The sequence below is a fragment of the Vespula vulgaris genome, chromosome 9 (assembly GCF_905475345.1).
Source record: "Vespula vulgaris chromosome 9, iyVesVulg1.1, whole genome shotgun sequence".
Taxonomy (NCBI): Eukaryota; Metazoa; Arthropoda; class Insecta; order Hymenoptera; family Vespidae; genus Vespula; species Vespula vulgaris.
Genome location: NC_066594.1, coordinates 7,572,501 through 7,591,514, shown reverse-complemented (window position 1 = coordinate 7,591,514; position 19,014 = coordinate 7,572,501). Strand labels below are relative to the sequence as shown.

Below are 19,014 nucleotides of genomic sequence, written 5' to 3'. Positions count from 1 at the left end.
TTTCTATTTTCGTAATTATATCATTATGTTAGATAAAAAAAAAAAGAAATGAAAAAGAAAGAAGTCCTCTGTCTCGTAGTCCGAAGTATCATCGGATATTTTTTTTTTCTTTTTATAAAATATTTTATCGATCGATCGATCGATCGATCGAGAACGAAAGATACAAAGATTTTTAGCGTCAGTAACGTTCTTTAACAAATCTTTATATGACTGTTTAATTAACTATATTAACTATATTTTAATAACTAATATTTGAATTATATTGTGTGTGTCTAAATATATATATGTATATGTAGACACACACACACACACATATAATTAAAATTAATAATAAAAGGGGTGAAAAAATGTAAGAGAAAAATATAAAATAGAAGAAGAAAAAGAATAGATAGAAAAAGAAGAAGATGATGATGATCATGAAGAAGTAATAATAGTAGTAGTAGTAGTAATAGTAGTAGTAGTAGTAGTAGTAGAAGAAAAAGAAGAAGAGAAAGAGCAAAGAATAGCAAAGCAAAATATGAGGAACAAGCTCTAGTCGATTTAAAAAACTTCTTTCGCAGTTTGAACGACACGAAGCCAGGCAATTACCGCTGGTACTAAAGAAAGAAGGAGAAAGGATGGTAAGGACAAAAATGTAAAAAAGAGAGAAAAGCGAGGAAAGGAGAGATGGTTGGGGGAGGAAAAGAAATATAGACACGAAAGAGAACAAAAGAAAGAGAAGAAGAAGAAGAAGAAAAAAAGAAAAAAATAGAAAAGAGAATAAATAGAGAGACAGAGAAAGAAACGCACCGGTTACCCTCGCCATATTCATCGACCAGACAACTCGATGCGAGAGTTAAAAGCAAAAATGTGTTACGCGTCTAGTAAACGCATTCGTACACACATACACGCTCATACACACCCACACGTAAAAAGATGCAACAAACACGCTCGTACGTACATACATACTTACGTACGTTCGGCCACTCGTAGCGATGCATACGCACACACACGCATATATGTATATTTACCTATTACGTATCTTCTCTATTTAAAAGGCATAGTCTCATTTGAGATTTCTCTATGCGATCATAATTATGCTATGTACATATGTATATCGTGTATAAATATATATGTACACGACATACACACGTCCACGCACATACACAAAAATGTATTTTTCTATGTATATATGTATATATCTACGTCGTATCTCCTTTCGGGCAACGTGTACGCGTTTTGTTCGTATTTTCGTTTCGTCGCGCCAATTTGACGCGAACGTGGAAAATAAAATAGAGATAGAGATAGAGATAGAGAGAGAGAGAGAGAGAGAGAGAGATAGAAAGATAGATAATAAGAAACAGGTAGAGATAAAAGGAGAAAAAGACAGTTCGCGCAAATCGTCACGACGATCACGAAAACGATTATGATTCGCTATCGTTCCAACTTATGTACATAAAACGTGGAAAGAAAGAGTACGAAAGTATATTAAATCGTTTTTACTAAGTCGAGCGAGTCGTTTTTAATTATTTTATTTCTAAGAGAAAGTTCTAAAAACATCATAATTATATTCCCTCTCGTTTCTTTCCACGTACGTTATCTCTTGCGCGTTTCATACAAATTTCAAGTATATTTCAAAAGATTAAACGTTGTTCTTAGCACGATGTTGCGAGAATAGAAGAGACACTTTATAAGATTTATTCATTCATTGCTATCCCGAATACGTCTTACAAGATCCATCTTCTTAAAAAAAAAAAAAAAAAGAAGAAGGTACAAAGGAAAATATATGTATATGCATATACATATACATATAAAGATACGTGTATACGTAAGTGCATATAAAAAAAAAATGTTTTTAAAACACACTACACTTTCTTCTAAGGAAGCGATTCAACATTGAAGGCAGTTTAAGCGCGTTGGTTTATTAAATGATAAATAGGCGACGTAACTCGTCGCATAGTTGTAACTAGTATAGTATCCTCTTCGTCGATTGATATTAATTATGGGACGCTTTAACGACTGCCTATAGATACCAGGCTAGACACACACAGAGAGAGAGAGAGAGAGAGAGAGAGAGAGAGAGAGAGAGAGAATCGTATGGAGAATTTATTTATCATTTCGGTTAAGAGTTAGTTAATATCACGCGTCATGAAAATATTCTTAACGGGACAAATGGTCGGCTAGTGCTTCTGGGACATTATTAAAGCTAAAGGAAGGTATGTATTTACGTTATAGTCTTTAATAATATCGAGCGCAGGTGCACAAGAGAAACGATAATTAAAGTACACTAATTACTTCTTTTCTTTTTTTTTTTTCCTTCTTCTTTTTCTTCCTCCTCTTTAAGAAAATTATGTATTTTATAAAGGGAACTCTATAAAAGTGATTTATATTTCGGATATAGAAAAAAATGAAGAGAAAAAAATATATATATATACTTGTAAAACTTACAGGATGAAAATATAAATTCAGGATGAAAAATTATCCGAAGGGTATATTCGTATGACTTTCAATACAAATTCACATTAATAACGATATTAAAGCATTGCGTTCGATATTATATCAAAGAGTATTGTAAGAGTACGTATTACGTTCCATTTACATGATACCATAGTCGCATAGAATTTCATTCACGATTCGTTTTTCATTGGACAATTCGTTTTTGATGTCAACGTTCAAAAATCATTTGATCGATATTTCGAGGGGTTTCTAATACAAACTGAAAACCCTATTGCAAATATATATATATATATATATACACATATACATACACGGATATATATCAAGTTTAATAGATACGTTCCATATCTCGTAAACGTTGCGTGACAATATGTACATATACGTGTCCAACGAGTATCAAAAAAAAAAAAAAAGAGAGAAAATTAAAAAAGGAAAAAAAAATTATACAGCAAACGTCACGTCTGTTTTGCTTTAGTAACAACGTACGTATGTACATATGTACCGTGTACCACTCATTCGCTAAAGTATAGCTAGGAGAGATGCAAATATTACGTATGCTCGAAACGTACGCTGATAAATAAGATATAACAAGATTCCCTGAGTGTCGACGATGCTAGTAGTACCTACGCGGCCAAAAAATAAACGAGGAAATATGAATACGGAATAAAACAGTATGGTAGGAACCCCTCGAATCCAAAGCACGAACGTACGTATTAGCCTTTTATTTTCGACGATGTGGAAAATATTTTTCGAGGAGAGAGAAAGAAAAAGATAAAACATAAGGAAAGAAAGAAAGAAAGAAAGAAAAAAAAATACAAAAAGGAAACGACTTAGAATTATTGAATTCTTCGATAGAACAATTTCATATATCATATAAATTACGAAGAACAACTCGATTGATCTCGTTAACGAATAAACAAATATTATAATTAAATTTATCGTAAAAATCGTATAAACAAGTTTCCCCGTATCCTATATCTCGTAACTAATATCACGAGTAACGATAAACGTTCGATACGACGAATAAATATCATGATAAATAAATATTTTCATATTGATATCTCTCGTTACATCGGGCGAACAATCATCTTAACAAATTAAAAAAAAAAAAAAAAAAAGAAAAAGAAAAGGATTTAGATGCACGCTCGCGATAATAATAAATCGACTGTTAAAACATCGATGCTTGCTGAATCGATTCGATCATTCGAAAATTCGATGTATAAAAGGGAACAAGACAAAGATGGAATAAATTCGATTGGGTTGTCAATACTGTAGCTATTACTCGTCAGATATTCTTTTCTTGGCATCCAGAAAATATTCCGGAGCTTCTCTTGTACGAGTTTCGATGGAATCACGTACGATAATGTACAGAGAGGTTCTTTCGATCTTCTAAGCGAACGATAGAACGATGTTTAAGGGTATCTCTTTGCCAGTATCACGTATATTTTCAAGGCAACTGTGATAACGAAGTTGAAAGTGTCTTCTCTTCGTATCGCGTCGTATGACCGGCAATAGCAAATTCTCTCTGTCTTTCTCTCTCTCTCTCTCTCTCTCTCTCTTTCTCTTTTCCTCTTTTAGTCTGTTACATACGTTTTGAACTTGCCCCACGCGTGCACAAGGTCCAACCTCGTTAATTAGCATGCACTTTACTAACTTACAATCGACTTGCCATTCTAGCGCATACGCGTTCCATCGTTCTCTCTCTCTCTCTCTCTCTGTCTTTATCTTTCCTCTTTAAACAACGCCACTACTATAGTCTCTTTTCCTGCGTTTACGTCCTAAAGAGTTCACTGTAGATGTGTAAATGTGTAAGAGCGAGTGAGTGAGTGAGTGAGTGAGAGAGAGGGAGAGAGAAAGTGTCTTTTATCTTCCTCGACGATTAAATTATCGATTAACTCAATCGCGTTGTAAAGGAGAAAAAAATATACTGTCCTTAGGGAAGCTGTAGAAAGTGTATCTGTGTATATGTATGTGTATGTGTAAGAAGGAAAGAGATACGGAGAGATAGAGAGAAAGAGAGAGAAAGGGTTACGTTATTCTCTAACGATTTTAATAATGTCAAGAAAGAGATAGGTTTTCGTTAGGAAATCGTTCGAAACTGTTATATTCGTTTTCGAATGGTCGAAACATATCGAATTTTAAGTCACACCGATCTTTTGATCTTCGTTGTTAATTATTTTCGTCGTTCTTTTTTTCTTTCTTTCTTTTTCTTTTTACGAGTTGACAATTCCATACGTCGAATCTTTTTAATGGTAAACTTCGATGTCGATTGAAATTCGTTATAACAGTTTTAAAGATAGAAAAAGAGGAAAAGAGACAGAGAGAGAGAGAGAGAGAAAGAGAGAGATGGAAAGAAATTGACAAGAAGAGAACATTCAAAGAAATAGCAGGACAAGTTTTAATTTAGTACGATCGCCGATAAATCCAAGCTGACGGCCTTCCAAGCTTGAAATGGATGGTTCAGAAAGAAAAGGGTAAATAAGAGGAGCACTAGGGAGGAGGAGGAGAAGGAGGAGGACGGATACAGAACGAAGAAAATCGACAGGTCCTTCGGTGTTCCCGTGGGACGACTAGCCGTATAGTAACACGTAAATGAATCCTTCACGGTTGAAAAATCATGGACCGTCGAAGATTCGGCTTCTTGAAAGAAACTTTTTCAAGCGGAAAGTAATAAGATGGGGATTCTGTTACGGGAAATAAGGGAAAAATGGTTAATTAAAGCGAATATTGAAAGTTATTAATATTTTATATATATATATATATATATATATATATATATATATATAAAATAATAATAATAATAATAATAATGAAGAATAAATAAAAATATAAAATAAAATGGAGGAAAAAAAGAGACGCGACTTTTAATCGGATGAATCGCACTTCGTTTTATTCCTCTTCTTTATTGTTATATTTACTTATTTATTTTTTTTTATCTTCTATTTTTGTTTCTCGAAGGAGTCGAGGGATAATAAGAAAAAACGTCGTTATACTTTTGCCGAAAGAAAATTTGGAAAATCGAGTATATCGAAAAGATCTCGTGTCGTATCTAAAGATCTAGGAAATACCAAATAGGAGTCCGACGAATTTTCTCAACCGTCAATTTCTACGTCGTCCGTAAATGTAATTCGATTTCAACGCACCTCGCGGCGAGTCAAAGTTGGATGTAAGGATGTAAGAGAGATAGGAGAGAAACGTGTCAGGGTTAATCGATTTCTAGTTGCGTGTGTATTGCTCCAAATCACTCTCGACGAGGACAACTGTGCCAGAGAGAGAGAGAGAGAGAGAGAGAGAGAGAGAGAGAAACGTAGTTTTTTTTTCTCTGTCTCTTTCTTTCTTTCTTTCTCTCTCTTTCTTTCTCTTTCTTTCTCTATCCTATTCGTCGTCTCGTATTCGAGCTTCGAACTTATTCAATTAAATTCGAGCAAGTTGGGAAACGCGTTGAATCTAGCGAACTCTTCTCTTCGGAAAAACGAATAACTCTATCCAGTGCTTTCCTTTCCAATCTCTTCCATTGCAGATTTTAACTCTCGTCTACTAGCAACGACGATTTTAAAGAATAAATAACCATGGGACATTGTAAACTCGTCGTATTTTGTCGATATACAAAATTTTTTATTGCCGTTCGAATAGTCTTTAAAAAAAAAAAAAACAGTGATGTAATATGAAAAAAGGGAGAGAGAGAGAAAGAGAGAAAGAGATAGCGAGAGTGATAAAAGATTCTCATAAAATTCTCGTTAGAGTTTTGGAAAGGGCCAAGACGTTAAAAGAATCGCATTTTCCAACCGACGTAATACTGGTAATAGTAGTAGTAGTAGAGTAGTAGTAGTAGTAGTAGTAGTAGTAATGGCGTAGTAGTAACGTTTCCCAACGTGATTAACTCAAATTTCCGGCGAGAGAAGAGTCAGCCGTCTCCTTTGAACTTTCCTGCCGAACTCTTTTCTTGAGTTTTCACGGATAACGTCTTACGTTCGTAAAAGTTTGAGGCATCGTCGAAAAGAAAGTAAGTATAAGTACACCGTTCCCGAATAGCTACGTAACAACGTCGAAGGACGTTGTTTTCTTTTTTTTTTTTTACCTCGTTCCTTTCTTTTTCTATTTTTCATCTATCTTCTCAATTTCTCAGGAAAACGGCGTAAGGAATTTTCTTTCTTTTTTTTTCTCTTTCTTTCTTCTTTCTTCATTTTTCTTGTATTTTTCTTTTTTTTTTTTTTTTTTTTCTTTTACGAAAATAAGAAACGAATCCTCGTTGAAAAGAGGAAAATTCAGAATAAAAGGAAATTCGCAGGACGATTAAATTCGAATATAATACCTTTCGTTTTATCCGAATGTAATTGTCGGTGATATCGTCTTTTGAAAGGAAAAATTGTAACTTTTGTTTCTCCTTCCATATCCCTCAGGGTAGATAGGAGGAACAGAAGCGTGTCCAGCGAGTAGGAGAGGCCACTCGCTCGGAACAATTCGATAAAGAAGCAACTGGTAGTTTTCCAAAGTTTCGCTTCGACGATTTGTGCGTCCCTCGACGAGAGGACGCGACATTTCGTTCCCTGGACATGAAGACAGAAAAACGAAATTGCCTTTTCAATGTTTCGCACCTTTACGCGAATTTCCAATCGGTTCTTTTTCTTTTTTGTCCTTTTTGCTTTTTTTTTTCTTCTTCTGTTCTATCTATCACCCTTCGATCAATATTCTCGCTCTTAGCAAACGTAAAATTTCTTTCGCTCCTTTCAACTCGTTCTCAATTATTTTACAAAAGTATGATAGAGAAGTTGGATCTTGTATTATTCATACAAAAGTTATTTCTAATTAATAAGTCGATGTATCATCGGTTGATTAAACGAAAAAAAAGAAAAGAAGAACGATTTCTTATAAAAACGACGAGGATGTAATCACAGGATTAATTAATCAGTTAAAAATAAAAAAAAAAAAAACAATAATCTGATGTCTCTTCTTTTCTCGGGAAACAACGGGAACACGCGCATCGTCCGTGACAAGTATCGAGAAACGCCGTTTATTTTTGGATTGTTTATTTATTCGTTTGTTTATTTACGTGTGTTTTTTTCTCTCTCTATTTTTGTCTTTTTTTCTTTCTTTTTTTTTTTTTACTATAATTCGTTGATTGATTGTAAAAAGTCGATTTGTACCTAACAGGGGTATAGCGTCGGAGACCTGGGGTAGGGTCTCGGCAACGAGATTCAGGAACACCGTCAGCGATAGCAAGATGGTCACTCCTGAAACAATCGCAGCCAATCGTGCTCAGTGTACTCCGTTTTTATCAGAGTCCAAAAAGTACGCCGTTATTTGCTTTTTACACTCTTACGAGCGTAAAAACCAAGGCGACTATCGCGAGCTTCGACGATTCCTACTACTTTTCTCCCCTGTTTATAATTATTCAGATAATCACATCCTTCACAGGACGATGAAACGCGTCCGTTTTAATAAAGTATAATAATCCTTTCGTTTCGATCGATTCGTTTCGACGAGTTATCGAACGTCAAAGACATTAGACAACGAGTAAATTTTTAAGCCAGTTTAGGGATTTCTTTTTTCTTCGTCTGAAAAGAAGGAAAATCGAAAGAGAGAGAGAGAGAGAAAGAGTGAGAGAAAAATAGAAGTAGAAATAGATCGATTAAAAGTGACAATGCACATGCAAACGACATTTAATTTTCTTACAGATTGATGCCATTCATATGTGCATGTCATAAATCGAACTATTTCTTCGGGGAAGGTATAAATAAATTAATTATAAACGCGTGCGTGTATGTGTATTTTCTATGATGTGATTTCTATGATCGAAAAATAAAGAAAAAAAAAAAAGAGAAAGAAAGAAAAAGAGAAAATGATATCGAAAGAGAAAAAAAGAAGAAGAAGAAGAAGACGAACGTTGGATCGAGCGATCGAGTCGATCTTCGAGAAATAATTTTAACCGAATTACATAAAAGAAGAAAGGAATGATAATTACTTTTGACTGGTACGCGCGAGTTAAATCAATATCTTTGAGGTAAACGAGATAGAGAAAAGTAAAGGAAAGGGAAAAAGAGAAAAAGAAAGAAGAAAAAAAATAATAAAAATAAAGAAAGGAAGAAGAAGGAAGAAGGAAGAAAAGAAGAAGAAGAAAGGGCAAACTCGAAAGGAAAGAAACGTTTCCTCATTAGAGGAAAAAACCTACTGGCTTCTTTGTTTCCTAGCTTCAGAGATCTTTCGTTTTTCTTTCTTTCATCTGGTTGCTCTCAAGCGGTCGCGAGTGCAACGCGATTAATACGTTCAAAAAGAAACAAACGTTGCTTTTGACGTTTCCGGGATTATTTCATATACTGGTACCAAGAGACATTACTCTTGCACGTGTTAAAAGATGGAAACGTGCTATTTGTCCGGATGAACATATAGAGGATCAGACAAAGAAATAGGAAGGGTATATAATAAATAAAAGGAAATTACGTGATAACGGATGACGTTTGAGGTCGTTAATCGGTTTTTGTACGATATACTTTTACATTTCTTTTTTTCTTCTTTATATATTACATATAATCGTATATGATCAGACACATGTAAGTACGACGTCGAGATATTTGTGTCAATTATTTATTAATTCCTTCTCTTTCTTTCTCTCTTTCTTTCTCTTTTTTCTTATTTTTTTGTTCTCAATTTTTGATCATTCTTCCGCAATCGGATACGACCGATTGGGGGAAAAAAAAAAATGGAAATATTTATGACGATCTATTTTGTTTTTTTCTTTCTTTCTCTTCTTATTTTTGTATTTTGTATTTTTGTATTTTTTTTTTTTCTAGAAGGAAATATGTCGTAAATCGAAATTTCTCGAAGGAACGAATTCAAAGAGTTAAGTATATGTAGATACTCGTAAAAACGCGAGTGAATATTTTCACGGTATCGGACTAGAGAGCTTTTCAAAAAGCTCGAAGGACACTCGAAGCAGGTAGCTTTGTCGTTAACGAATCGACAAATCGAGAAAAGTACTACGTCCGTGGAAATGAACCGTCACGAGAAAAAACGTATCTCATTCTGGTGAAAAGCATTTTCCAAAGTACTCTCTCTCTCTCTCTCTCTCTCTCTTCCTATATATATATATATATATATATATATATATATATATATATATATATACACGTATATATATATTTTTCTTCGTCGTTCTCTCTCTCTTTTTAACTTTTCCGATGTCTATTCACGCATCGAACGTTTCGAAGCTTTTCCGAACGTTAAGCAAATGTTTATTTCCGAACGTTTGTACGAGTATGTAGCGCAAAGAAGAGAGAGAGAGAGAGAGAGAGAGACGCCTTTCGAGTAGAAAACGTGCATGTGAAAAGGACGCTCGCGACCAAATATTTGTCGATACTAGGACGATATAGGAAGAACATACTTTTCGCGACATTAACAGTAGAATGGAATCGAACGGAAAGAGTTCATTCGTTTTAAATAAGGTAACTCAAAGAAAAAAGAAAGAGAGAAGAAGGAGAAGAAGTAGAAGCAGAAGAAAAAGTAGAATGAGAGAGAGAGAGAAGAGAGGATAAGAAAAAGTCGTTAACTAAGGGATTAAATTCGACGAGAGATTGAAATTCACGAGGAAATCGATTTTCCGCCCTTGGAACGATAATTATGATCCCTTATTCGATACTATCGTTCGTTCGAGATGGATAAATAGCAAGGGATAGATAGCGAGATGAAAGGAACAAAAGAAATAAATAAAAAAAAAAAAGAAAGATTAAAAAAAATAAAAGAGAGAGAGAGAGAGAGAGAGAGAATCGAATATCTATGACTAGAACACGAGATTACTCGTAGAGATACATAGGGTCCACTTTCAAACGTGAACTCTTCAACGACGTATCGAATCATAGAGAGAGAGAAAGAGAGAGAGAGAGAGAGACAAAAAAATAAAGAGAGAGAGAGAGAGAACTTGGTCGTCGTCGTTGTCGTTGTCATTGCCGTTGTCGTTCTGGAGTGGACATCGAAACGATGATGGCTTTTAAACGTTGGTACATATGTATATCGTCGTCGACTATTACCTTTCTAGTCTATAGAATTTCGATATACGAAACGAACAAATCGGAAGGATGGACGAAGGGACAAGAGGACGGAGGAAGGGACAAACGAAACGTTCGAAACACGGCTATCGTTGGATTCGACGGAAGTTATATGTATTATATACATTCGGCACGTGCCACCACTTTCTACGTTTTAACGTTGTCATGTGTCGCTATGGAAAATCGTTTTCTATATATTGTCCTTCACTAAAAAGAAAGAGAGAGAGAGAGAGGAAGAGAGTCCAACGAAATTTTTAAACGTCGTGCTAGCTTTGCTCTCGATTCTCCTTTCGATAGTTCGACAACGACTGTTAACCTTTGCATGTATACGTATAGATCTCTGTGTGTGTACGTTTGTGTCTGTGTATCAGTGTATAATCTTTCTCCAACGATACGAGAAAAGTCATTCGAGTTGGATAACGATAGGAAAAAGGAGAAAGCAATAAAGTGTCGAGAATGTTCCACTAGCTAAACGTATCCGTTTTCCGTTTTTCGCGACACCGGAGAGTACTGGCCCTAGTTTTTTCTTTTCTCTTTCTCTTTTATTCCTCTCCTCTCATCCTCCCCCACCACCGACCATCTCTCTTTCTCTCTTTTCGATTAGATAGAATATCGTCGATACGTCGAAAAATCGAGTCAAGACGATTACCGATAACGATGTACTACTACGAGAGAAAGGCAGATTTTTAGATTACAATACATTTTTCTTTTTACTTTTTCTTTCTTTTTCTTTTTTTCTCTTATTCTTTCTCTTTCTTTCTTTCTTTCTATTTTTCTTTTTTCTTTTTCTTTTTTTTTTAACGAACGACAAACGACTCGGTCCAAGGTTTCTCTCTCTCTCTCTCTCTCTCTCTCTCGCTCGTTCTTTTTTCTTTCATTTTTTTTTTTTACTTTTTAATGTCGATAATATCCTCCCGCTCGACGACGATATTCCGACAATAATAAAAACGCCAATCCCTTCCTACCGTCGTTTCTACGTTTCAATTTCGCGTCATTTTACATAAGGTCGAGCTATATATCTGTACTAGAAAGTGAAAAAAAAAGAAAGAGAAAGAGAGAGAGAGAGAAAGAGAGAGAGAAAGAGAGAAAGAGAAGTGCGTGGGAAATGTTATGCACATAAAAAGTCGTAGAACGTTTCGATTGCTTTTTTTTTCTTTTCTTTTCTTTGCTTTTTTTTTCCTTTCCTTTCATCCGTTATTGCCCCTTCGCCATGATGGAGAACGAGGTGAAGGAATAGAAGGAAGAGGAAGAGGAAGAGGAAGAGGAGGAGGAGGTGGAATAACAAGGAGGAATAGCGAGAATGCAAATTTCCATATGGGCGAGAACGTGATCGTACCGGAACCCAGTTCGTTTATGGAAATCCATCGAATCCCTTGATAAAGTCAGAAGTAAACCGCGATTCGCTTCGTTTCATCCGTTCCGTTCGAATCGTTTAGTTTAGCCTTTTGGAATCCGCGATAAAAAATATTATTCTCACGAATTCTTCTTCTTCATCTTCATAGTCATCCTCCTTCCTTCTTCATTTTTCTTTCTCTTTCATTTCCAACGGTATCTTTACGTTCATTGTAAGTCGATTTGTAAATTTTCTACGTTCGTAGAATTATAGAAAAGAAAAACCGAGTGACCGATACTCCTATCTCGTTAAAATTGACGATAGGAACGAGTAGAAATGAAATTGTTATTGTTTCATCGAGCGTGAATGTAAAGATGCTGCGATCGAAGATAAATGAATTTAGTAAAAAGAGAAAAAAGAGAAAGAGAGAGTGCTTTGAAAAAGCATTTAATATATCGCACAAGAGTGACATTAAATTTTTCTCGAAACGACGCGCACTTCGATTTCTTTTTCATCTTCATCTTTATCTTCTTCTTCTTCGTACTCCTTTTAGTATAGTACCGCAAAAGGAACGACGAGGTTGAGGAGATAAAAAAGAAGAGGAGAGATGGAAGAGAAGATAAAAAAAAAGTAAAAGAAGAAAAAGAAAGAGGAAAAAGTAAAAAAAAAAGAAAGAAAGAAAGAAAGAAAGAAATAGAAAAAATAATAGTGAAAGAGACGTGGCGAAGCCGAGCGACGACGACGTAGGTCAATGGTTATCGTCAAAGTTCTGATGAAATTTTCGCCGAAAATGGCAGACCGAAGCAAAGTGAAAAAAGTTTCTTCATTCGATGCTACCATCATCGTCGTCGTCGTCGTCGTCGTTGTCGTCGTTGTCGTTGACGACGACGAGTATTACGACACGGAACGACAATAACTATAATCCAACGAGAGCATTCTGCGTACGAAATTTTTAGGATACTTCTTTTCGTCGGAAAAAAAAGAAAAACAACGAAGAAAAAAAAATGGAAGAAGTAGAGAGGAAAAAAAAAAGAAAAAAAAAAGAATAAGAAAAAAGACACTCGCGTGATCGAGCAGACGACGACGACGACGTTATCACAACGACACATATTTCCAATTAATTTCATTCCGGTAGTTCGTTAATCGTGCCTCGTTAAAGATAGAAAAAGTAAAGGTAACGATGCGACGAGACGAGCGTTGTTAGAGGGATGGATGGATGGTTGGATGGACGTTATCCGGAATGACTCGTTATCCGGAAGTTTAATTTTACGAAATCGTTTTAGGTGATTTAACGGGCTTTTATAAAAGGAAAAAAAAAAGAAAAAAGAAAAGATAAAAAAGATTTCAAAGCGATTATTAAAAAAGCTTCTTAGGATTTTCGAGATATATCAAGATATGTTATACTACATCTATGTATTTCGAATTCATACGAATTTATTTCTATCGAAATGGAAAAATACTTCGAACTTTTTCTATTCTAGCATTGTACTTTTTTTTTATTCGAGTGAAAAGATTATAAAATTGTACGATTTAATTTTTCGTTCGGTGATACCTTTTTACAAGGTCGAATTTAAGAATAAGAATAACTATGAAGATGAATCCGTGAAATCGCTTTTATTCAAAAACTATCAAAGAGCGATGTTTGTAAAAAAAGTATGAGAGAAAGAGAGAGAGAGAGAGGGGAGAGAGAGAAAGAGATAGGAGTACTCTCTTTACTAAAAGGTCCGTCGGAACTACGAAGGACCTTTTTTTTTTCATATGAAAAATGGTAATCTTACCGTCGAAACGTGAGGAGGAAAACGAGAGGAGACTTTTCCACTGGCACACGTTAACGTATTGGTATTGGTAAAGGAAGGTAATCTAAAGTATAGATATATGTATAACCCAAACCCAATTTCTCTACTCGACGTCATTCCTGTTATATAATCCTTGATTTTTTTTTCTTCTTCTTCTTCTTCTTCTTCGTCTTCTTTTTTCTCTTTTTTCCTCTTTATATTAATTCAATTAGACTACGAAACTGTTAATGAAGGAGAGGAGAGAATTGAAGACGGAAACCGGAAAGAAGGATCTACGAAGATAATCTTTGGTGTTCGTAACGATGGAGCAGTTACTTGGCTTACTTACTTGTTAGCCAAAGTTTCTTAATCGGCCGATGATTTCTCTCGAAATATACGAGTCCTTTAAATGAGACAAGAGAGAGAGAGAGAGAGAAAGAACTTACTACAAGGGTCAGTATAAAAATAAATGGAATTAAAGAGAAATTTATTGGAGATTGAAATTAAATAATCGTTTGAGTTAGAAATCGATTGAACGAAGGAATAGGATACATTTTCTGGATAAGATATATATATATATATATATATATATATATATATATATGTAACAAAAAAGGGAGATTAAAGGATTAAAAATTAATTGTGGATTAAGATCGAATAATCGCTCGACATAGAACTTTGAAAGAAAGGATAAAGTAATAATTGTTTCGGGAAAGAAATTAAAAAAAAAAAAAAAGAAATAAAATAAAAGAGAGAGAAAGAGAGAGAGAAAGACAAGTTAAAAATCGACAGTTTTTGTATAGAGAAAAGATTGCATTCCTTTCTTTCTTTCTCTTGCGAAATCGTTTGCGAATCGTTTATTCCAATCGAACGAAACGAAACGATATTTTATTAGGAAGCAACGACAACTTTCATTTTGAACGTTCTCACAAATAAAACGTTGTATGTTTCAGACGACCTATCGAACGAGCTCCTATAATGGAGTCTCTCTAATCGGTCTATCCCCAAACTGGCTCTTCTTTTTCCTTTTCTTTTCTCCTTTTTTCATTTTTTTTTTATTTTTCGTTTCTTTCCTTTTTTCTTTTTTCTTTTTTTTTTTTACTCGTTCTCCACTGTTTTTACACGTTTCCTTTCCCTACGCTTTTGTACGTCATTAATTATCTCTCGTTCGTGTTAAGCGCGAACGTAAAGTAAATCGAATTTAATCGAAAATAGAATGGAAAAGAAAAGATAAAAAAAAAAATGGGAAAAAAAAACAGCGCGAAGAAGTAGATCGCATTTCGAAGTGAGAGCTTCGAAATTCGTTCGGAAAATTTCAATCGACTCGCCCGTCGTTTCCAGCTCGTGCAGTGAGCTTTCTTTCGTTTTCCTTTTTTTTTCTTTTTTCGCATAATTCTTCTTCTTCTTATTTCTCTTCCTTTTCCTTTTTTTTTCTTTTCTTTTTTTAATTGAAAAGGAAAAGAAGAAAAAAAAGAAATAGAAACTCAGGAGAGTATCCTTTTAATATCGAAAAAAGGCACGTACCATGCGTTATTTAACCTACTCGATTGCTCAATAATCTTCTTTTTTTTCCTTTTTCTTTTTTTTTTTTTTTTTTTTTTTTCAAATTCTCACTGCAATCTGCTGCATAAAAAAAAAGGAAAAAAAAAGAAACAAGGCAAAAAATGTAAAAAAGCCAATTTGCATGCACGAGTTTTCGAGCAATCGAAAACAATGTAGACGTAGCCAACGCTCTCTATTTCGATATTTTTTTCAAAAATCTCTTCGCAAGTAATTTTGTAGTTCGAAAAACTTTGACATCGTAACAATTGTTTTATTAAATTCTTTCGAATCATATATATATATTTTTTTCTTCTTTTATATATATATATATATATATATATATATATTTATTTTTTCATAAATATATATATATATTTTTCTTTTTTTTTGAAGAACAATCCATCAAAAAAATTGACAGATTCTGCGTCTCATGGTAGATAGGCGAGTCCCTTATAAAAAGGGACGTATTCCCTTTCGTTGATTCGTAGCATTATCACGAATATTCGTGAGTCGATGAACTTACCTTCTGTTTTTGCAGAGAGCTAGAATAAAAGATAGAGGGAAGTGGGAGAAAGAAAGAAAAAAAGAAAGAAAGAAAGAAAGATAAATAGATAGATAGATAAATAGAGAGTGAGACAGAGATAGAGAGAGAGAGAGAGAGAGAAGAAAGAGAGAAAGAGAGAGAGAGAGAGAGAGAAAGAGAGAGAGAGAGAGAGAGAGAGAGAGAGAGAGAGAGAGAGAGAGAAAGAGAAAGAAAGAAAGAAAGAAGGAAAGAAAGAAACAGTTCGATGGAAAAGTGTTACCTGTGCACGTGTATATTATGTACGTATATACATATACATGTAAATCTGTGTGCGTGTATATATTGGTGATAGCACAAAGGGACACGGTGAAGACACATGGTTTTATATATATATATTTTTTTATTCTTCTTTCTTTCCCTTTCTTTACTTTTTTGTCCTTTTCTTTTTCTTTCTCTTTTTTTTCTTACTATTTTACTTTTTTTTTAACTAAAGCCCTGCTAGCTCTGTAGTCGCCCGCAGATTCGCGAAGAACACGCGACCAAAGGGGGTTTTCCCTATGGAAGAGAAAAAGAAGAAGGGGAGAGATGGGGGAGAATAAACGAACGTCGTCGAAAATGAGAAGAACGAGAGTAAGAGACAAAGAAGGAGTGAGAAAGAGAGAGAAAGAGAGAGAGAGAGAGAGAGAGGGAGAGAGAGAGAGAGAGAGAGAGAGAGAGAGAGTAGAAATGTTCTTCGCCAACTTTTTACAAAGAATTTACTATCTTCCTCTTCTTCTCTTCGAGTGATTAAACTCTCTCTCTCTCTCTCTCTCTTTCTTCATCTCTGTCTGTCTATCTATCTATCTATCTATCTATCTATCTATCTATCTATCTATCTATTTATCTATCTATCTATATGTCCATGTTTCTATCTCACTCCTTCTATCCTTTTTTTTTTTAAGATAACCTACTAACAACCGTTCCAGTTTCTTCGATAAAAATTCAGGAAAATCAGTTCTTATACCTTACTAACAGCAAGTTCCTCCTATCTTACGTTTCAACGTCACTCTCAGCTTGTCAATCTCCTCCTACAGCTACATCAAGATTCAAAATGTGATATATATATATATATATTGCAGATGCTGCAGTTTATTTTTCTTTTTTTATGCCTTTTCACCTTCAGTTGACATCTGACGTGCTTCAAAAAAGCAAGGAATCGTACACAGACACATACACACATATGCACAAATGAACGAAGGTAAATGACGAAAAAAACGACAAATGTGAAAAATATGAAGATGGCGGCGATTTGAAAATATCTGAAACTCTCTGCTGAGATGTTCGTAGATGTGATAAGAGAAATAGAGATATGTCGTGTGTATTGAGAAAAGGTGACGGGGGAAATCGAACCTACATACATACATACATACATACATACATACATACATATACACACATACAAAGATACATAAACATATATGTATATGTATCCATGTATATAAACATACACGATCGATAGAGTCTTGTCGAACGGTGAAATTGTTCGATCTATGTGCACCGCACATCGAACCGTACCTATACCTACACCTACACCTATACTCGTACCTGCAACTGCACCTGCACTTGCACCTGTACTTGCACTTGCATCTATACCTGCAACACACCACACCGCACTGCACCGCATCGCATTGCACCGCAACCTACTACACCGCACATCGCACAAGCTATCCATGCGAAGTGTCACGCCTCCAAATTACGGAGACATCTATGCGGCCATTAGGATCGATTTCAGTGGTCGTTGTTTGGTTGGGAAGGGAAGTACCCGTTTATCGTCCACCATAGCTATGCTTTCTCGATGGAGGACCGTCTCGAAACCTTTCGAACTACGAAGAGACACTTCACCCGAAGAAATCGATCGACCCTTTCGTTGCACTCCTCCACGATTGCGCCTTTCCTCTAATTGACTTTCCGATGTCGATTCCAATTTGAAATTCATTATTTTTCGTGATTGCTCCTTTTTCTATCGGAATAAATTTCAAAGCGATTTCGATAACGGATAGGTTTCGAACGATAAAAAATTATTCTCCCGAAGTTAGTCAAAATTTTGTCAAGAAAACTTTTCTATCAATCACTTCTTCTTCTTCTTCTTCTTCTTCTTCTTCTTCTTGTTTTTATTCTATTTCTTTTATTTCTCCTATTTTCTCTTCTTCGATCGAATCAATCGATTTTCATCTACCTTTTTACCAAACATTCCATTCTATATTGTTCTAGAATTAAAACGAGATGGCCGATAGTTCGAATTTGATTCTGTACTTTTGAATCAAATCTCGTTAACTATTTTACCGTATGTTTTTATCGAATCGAATCGAATAAATGATCCTATATTCTCTTCTCTTTATTTTTTTTTTTTTTTTCTATCCAACGTACAATCTCATTCGGTAGATACGATATCCAAAATGGAATTGGAAAATCTATGCCTTTCTGGAATACCCTTCGTGAAAAATGGAAACGAGAATTTCGTGGTATCTACCTATCTACCTACCCAAAGCTTTTTGATTCCTTCTAAGATGAAGAAAAATATTTGAATCTTAATACATGGTGAGATTCGTGAGAATTATCATTGCTCTAAGAGAAACCCTTCGGGGCGTTTAGGAAGTAGAAAAGAAAAAGAAGAAGAAACGAAAACAGACAGAAATATAAAAAGCTGTAAAAGAGATAGAAAAATTGTCGAGGGAGATAAGAAAGATGCGGTCTACGGTTTGTATGTATCTGTGTATATATGTACGTAAGTAAGTAAGTAAGTAAGTAAGTACTTACATACGCGAAAATAAAAGAAAACTTTAATGACGAGTAGGTACTATTATTTTTATAGAAAACTTAAAAGCGAGATGGCCCACGCGTATGCTCTCACTTCATTCTCGTTCGCTCGAGAAAGATAGAGAGAAAGAAAGAAAGAAAGAAAAAAAAGGAAGAAAGAAAGAAAGAAAGAATGAAACTTTGAGATAAGCTTATGAAACGTAAGTACTGAAACTTAACGTAAGAACTTTTCGATTGTGATTTCTTGAGAGAGAAACTTTTAGTTCACTATTGATATATATATGATACTTTCGGTACCCTTAAAACGCGTAACTTATATACGCATGGCTACTTTTCCCGCCAAAGTCGAATGTAAGTAATTTGCTATTTCCAAAAATAAAAATTAAAAGCTTCTTTCTTAAGACCAAAACTTTTTTCTTCGCGTCTCTTAAAAACTGTTGCTTTTTCTTTTCTTGTTTTTTCAATTTTTTTTCTTTGCGAATCGAATTTTGATTCGACGGAAATCATTTACGTTACATATCTCTCGTTCGACTTTTACGCAGATAAATCGCGTATTCGCCAAAATCTCGG

General features: G+C 34.7%; 1 protein-coding gene across 11 annotated transcripts in view; it reads right to left on the bottom strand.

Moving 5' to 3' along the window:
* The window catches only part of LOC127066243 (acetylcholine receptor subunit alpha-type acr-16), a 262,034-nt gene that overhangs the window by 50,709 nt on the left and 192,311 nt on the right, over positions 1-19,014 (bottom strand). For 2 of the 11 annotated variants that reach the window (XM_050999735.1, XM_050999725.1), the window contains one exon: positions 7,581-7,667. The exons of the other annotated variants lie outside the window; for them this stretch is intronic. In XM_050999735.1, coding sequence (XP_050855692.1) covers positions 7,581-7,667 — 87 coding nt within the window. The remainder of the gene's footprint in view (positions 1-7,580; positions 7,668-19,014) is intronic. 11 annotated transcript variants of the gene reach the window in all.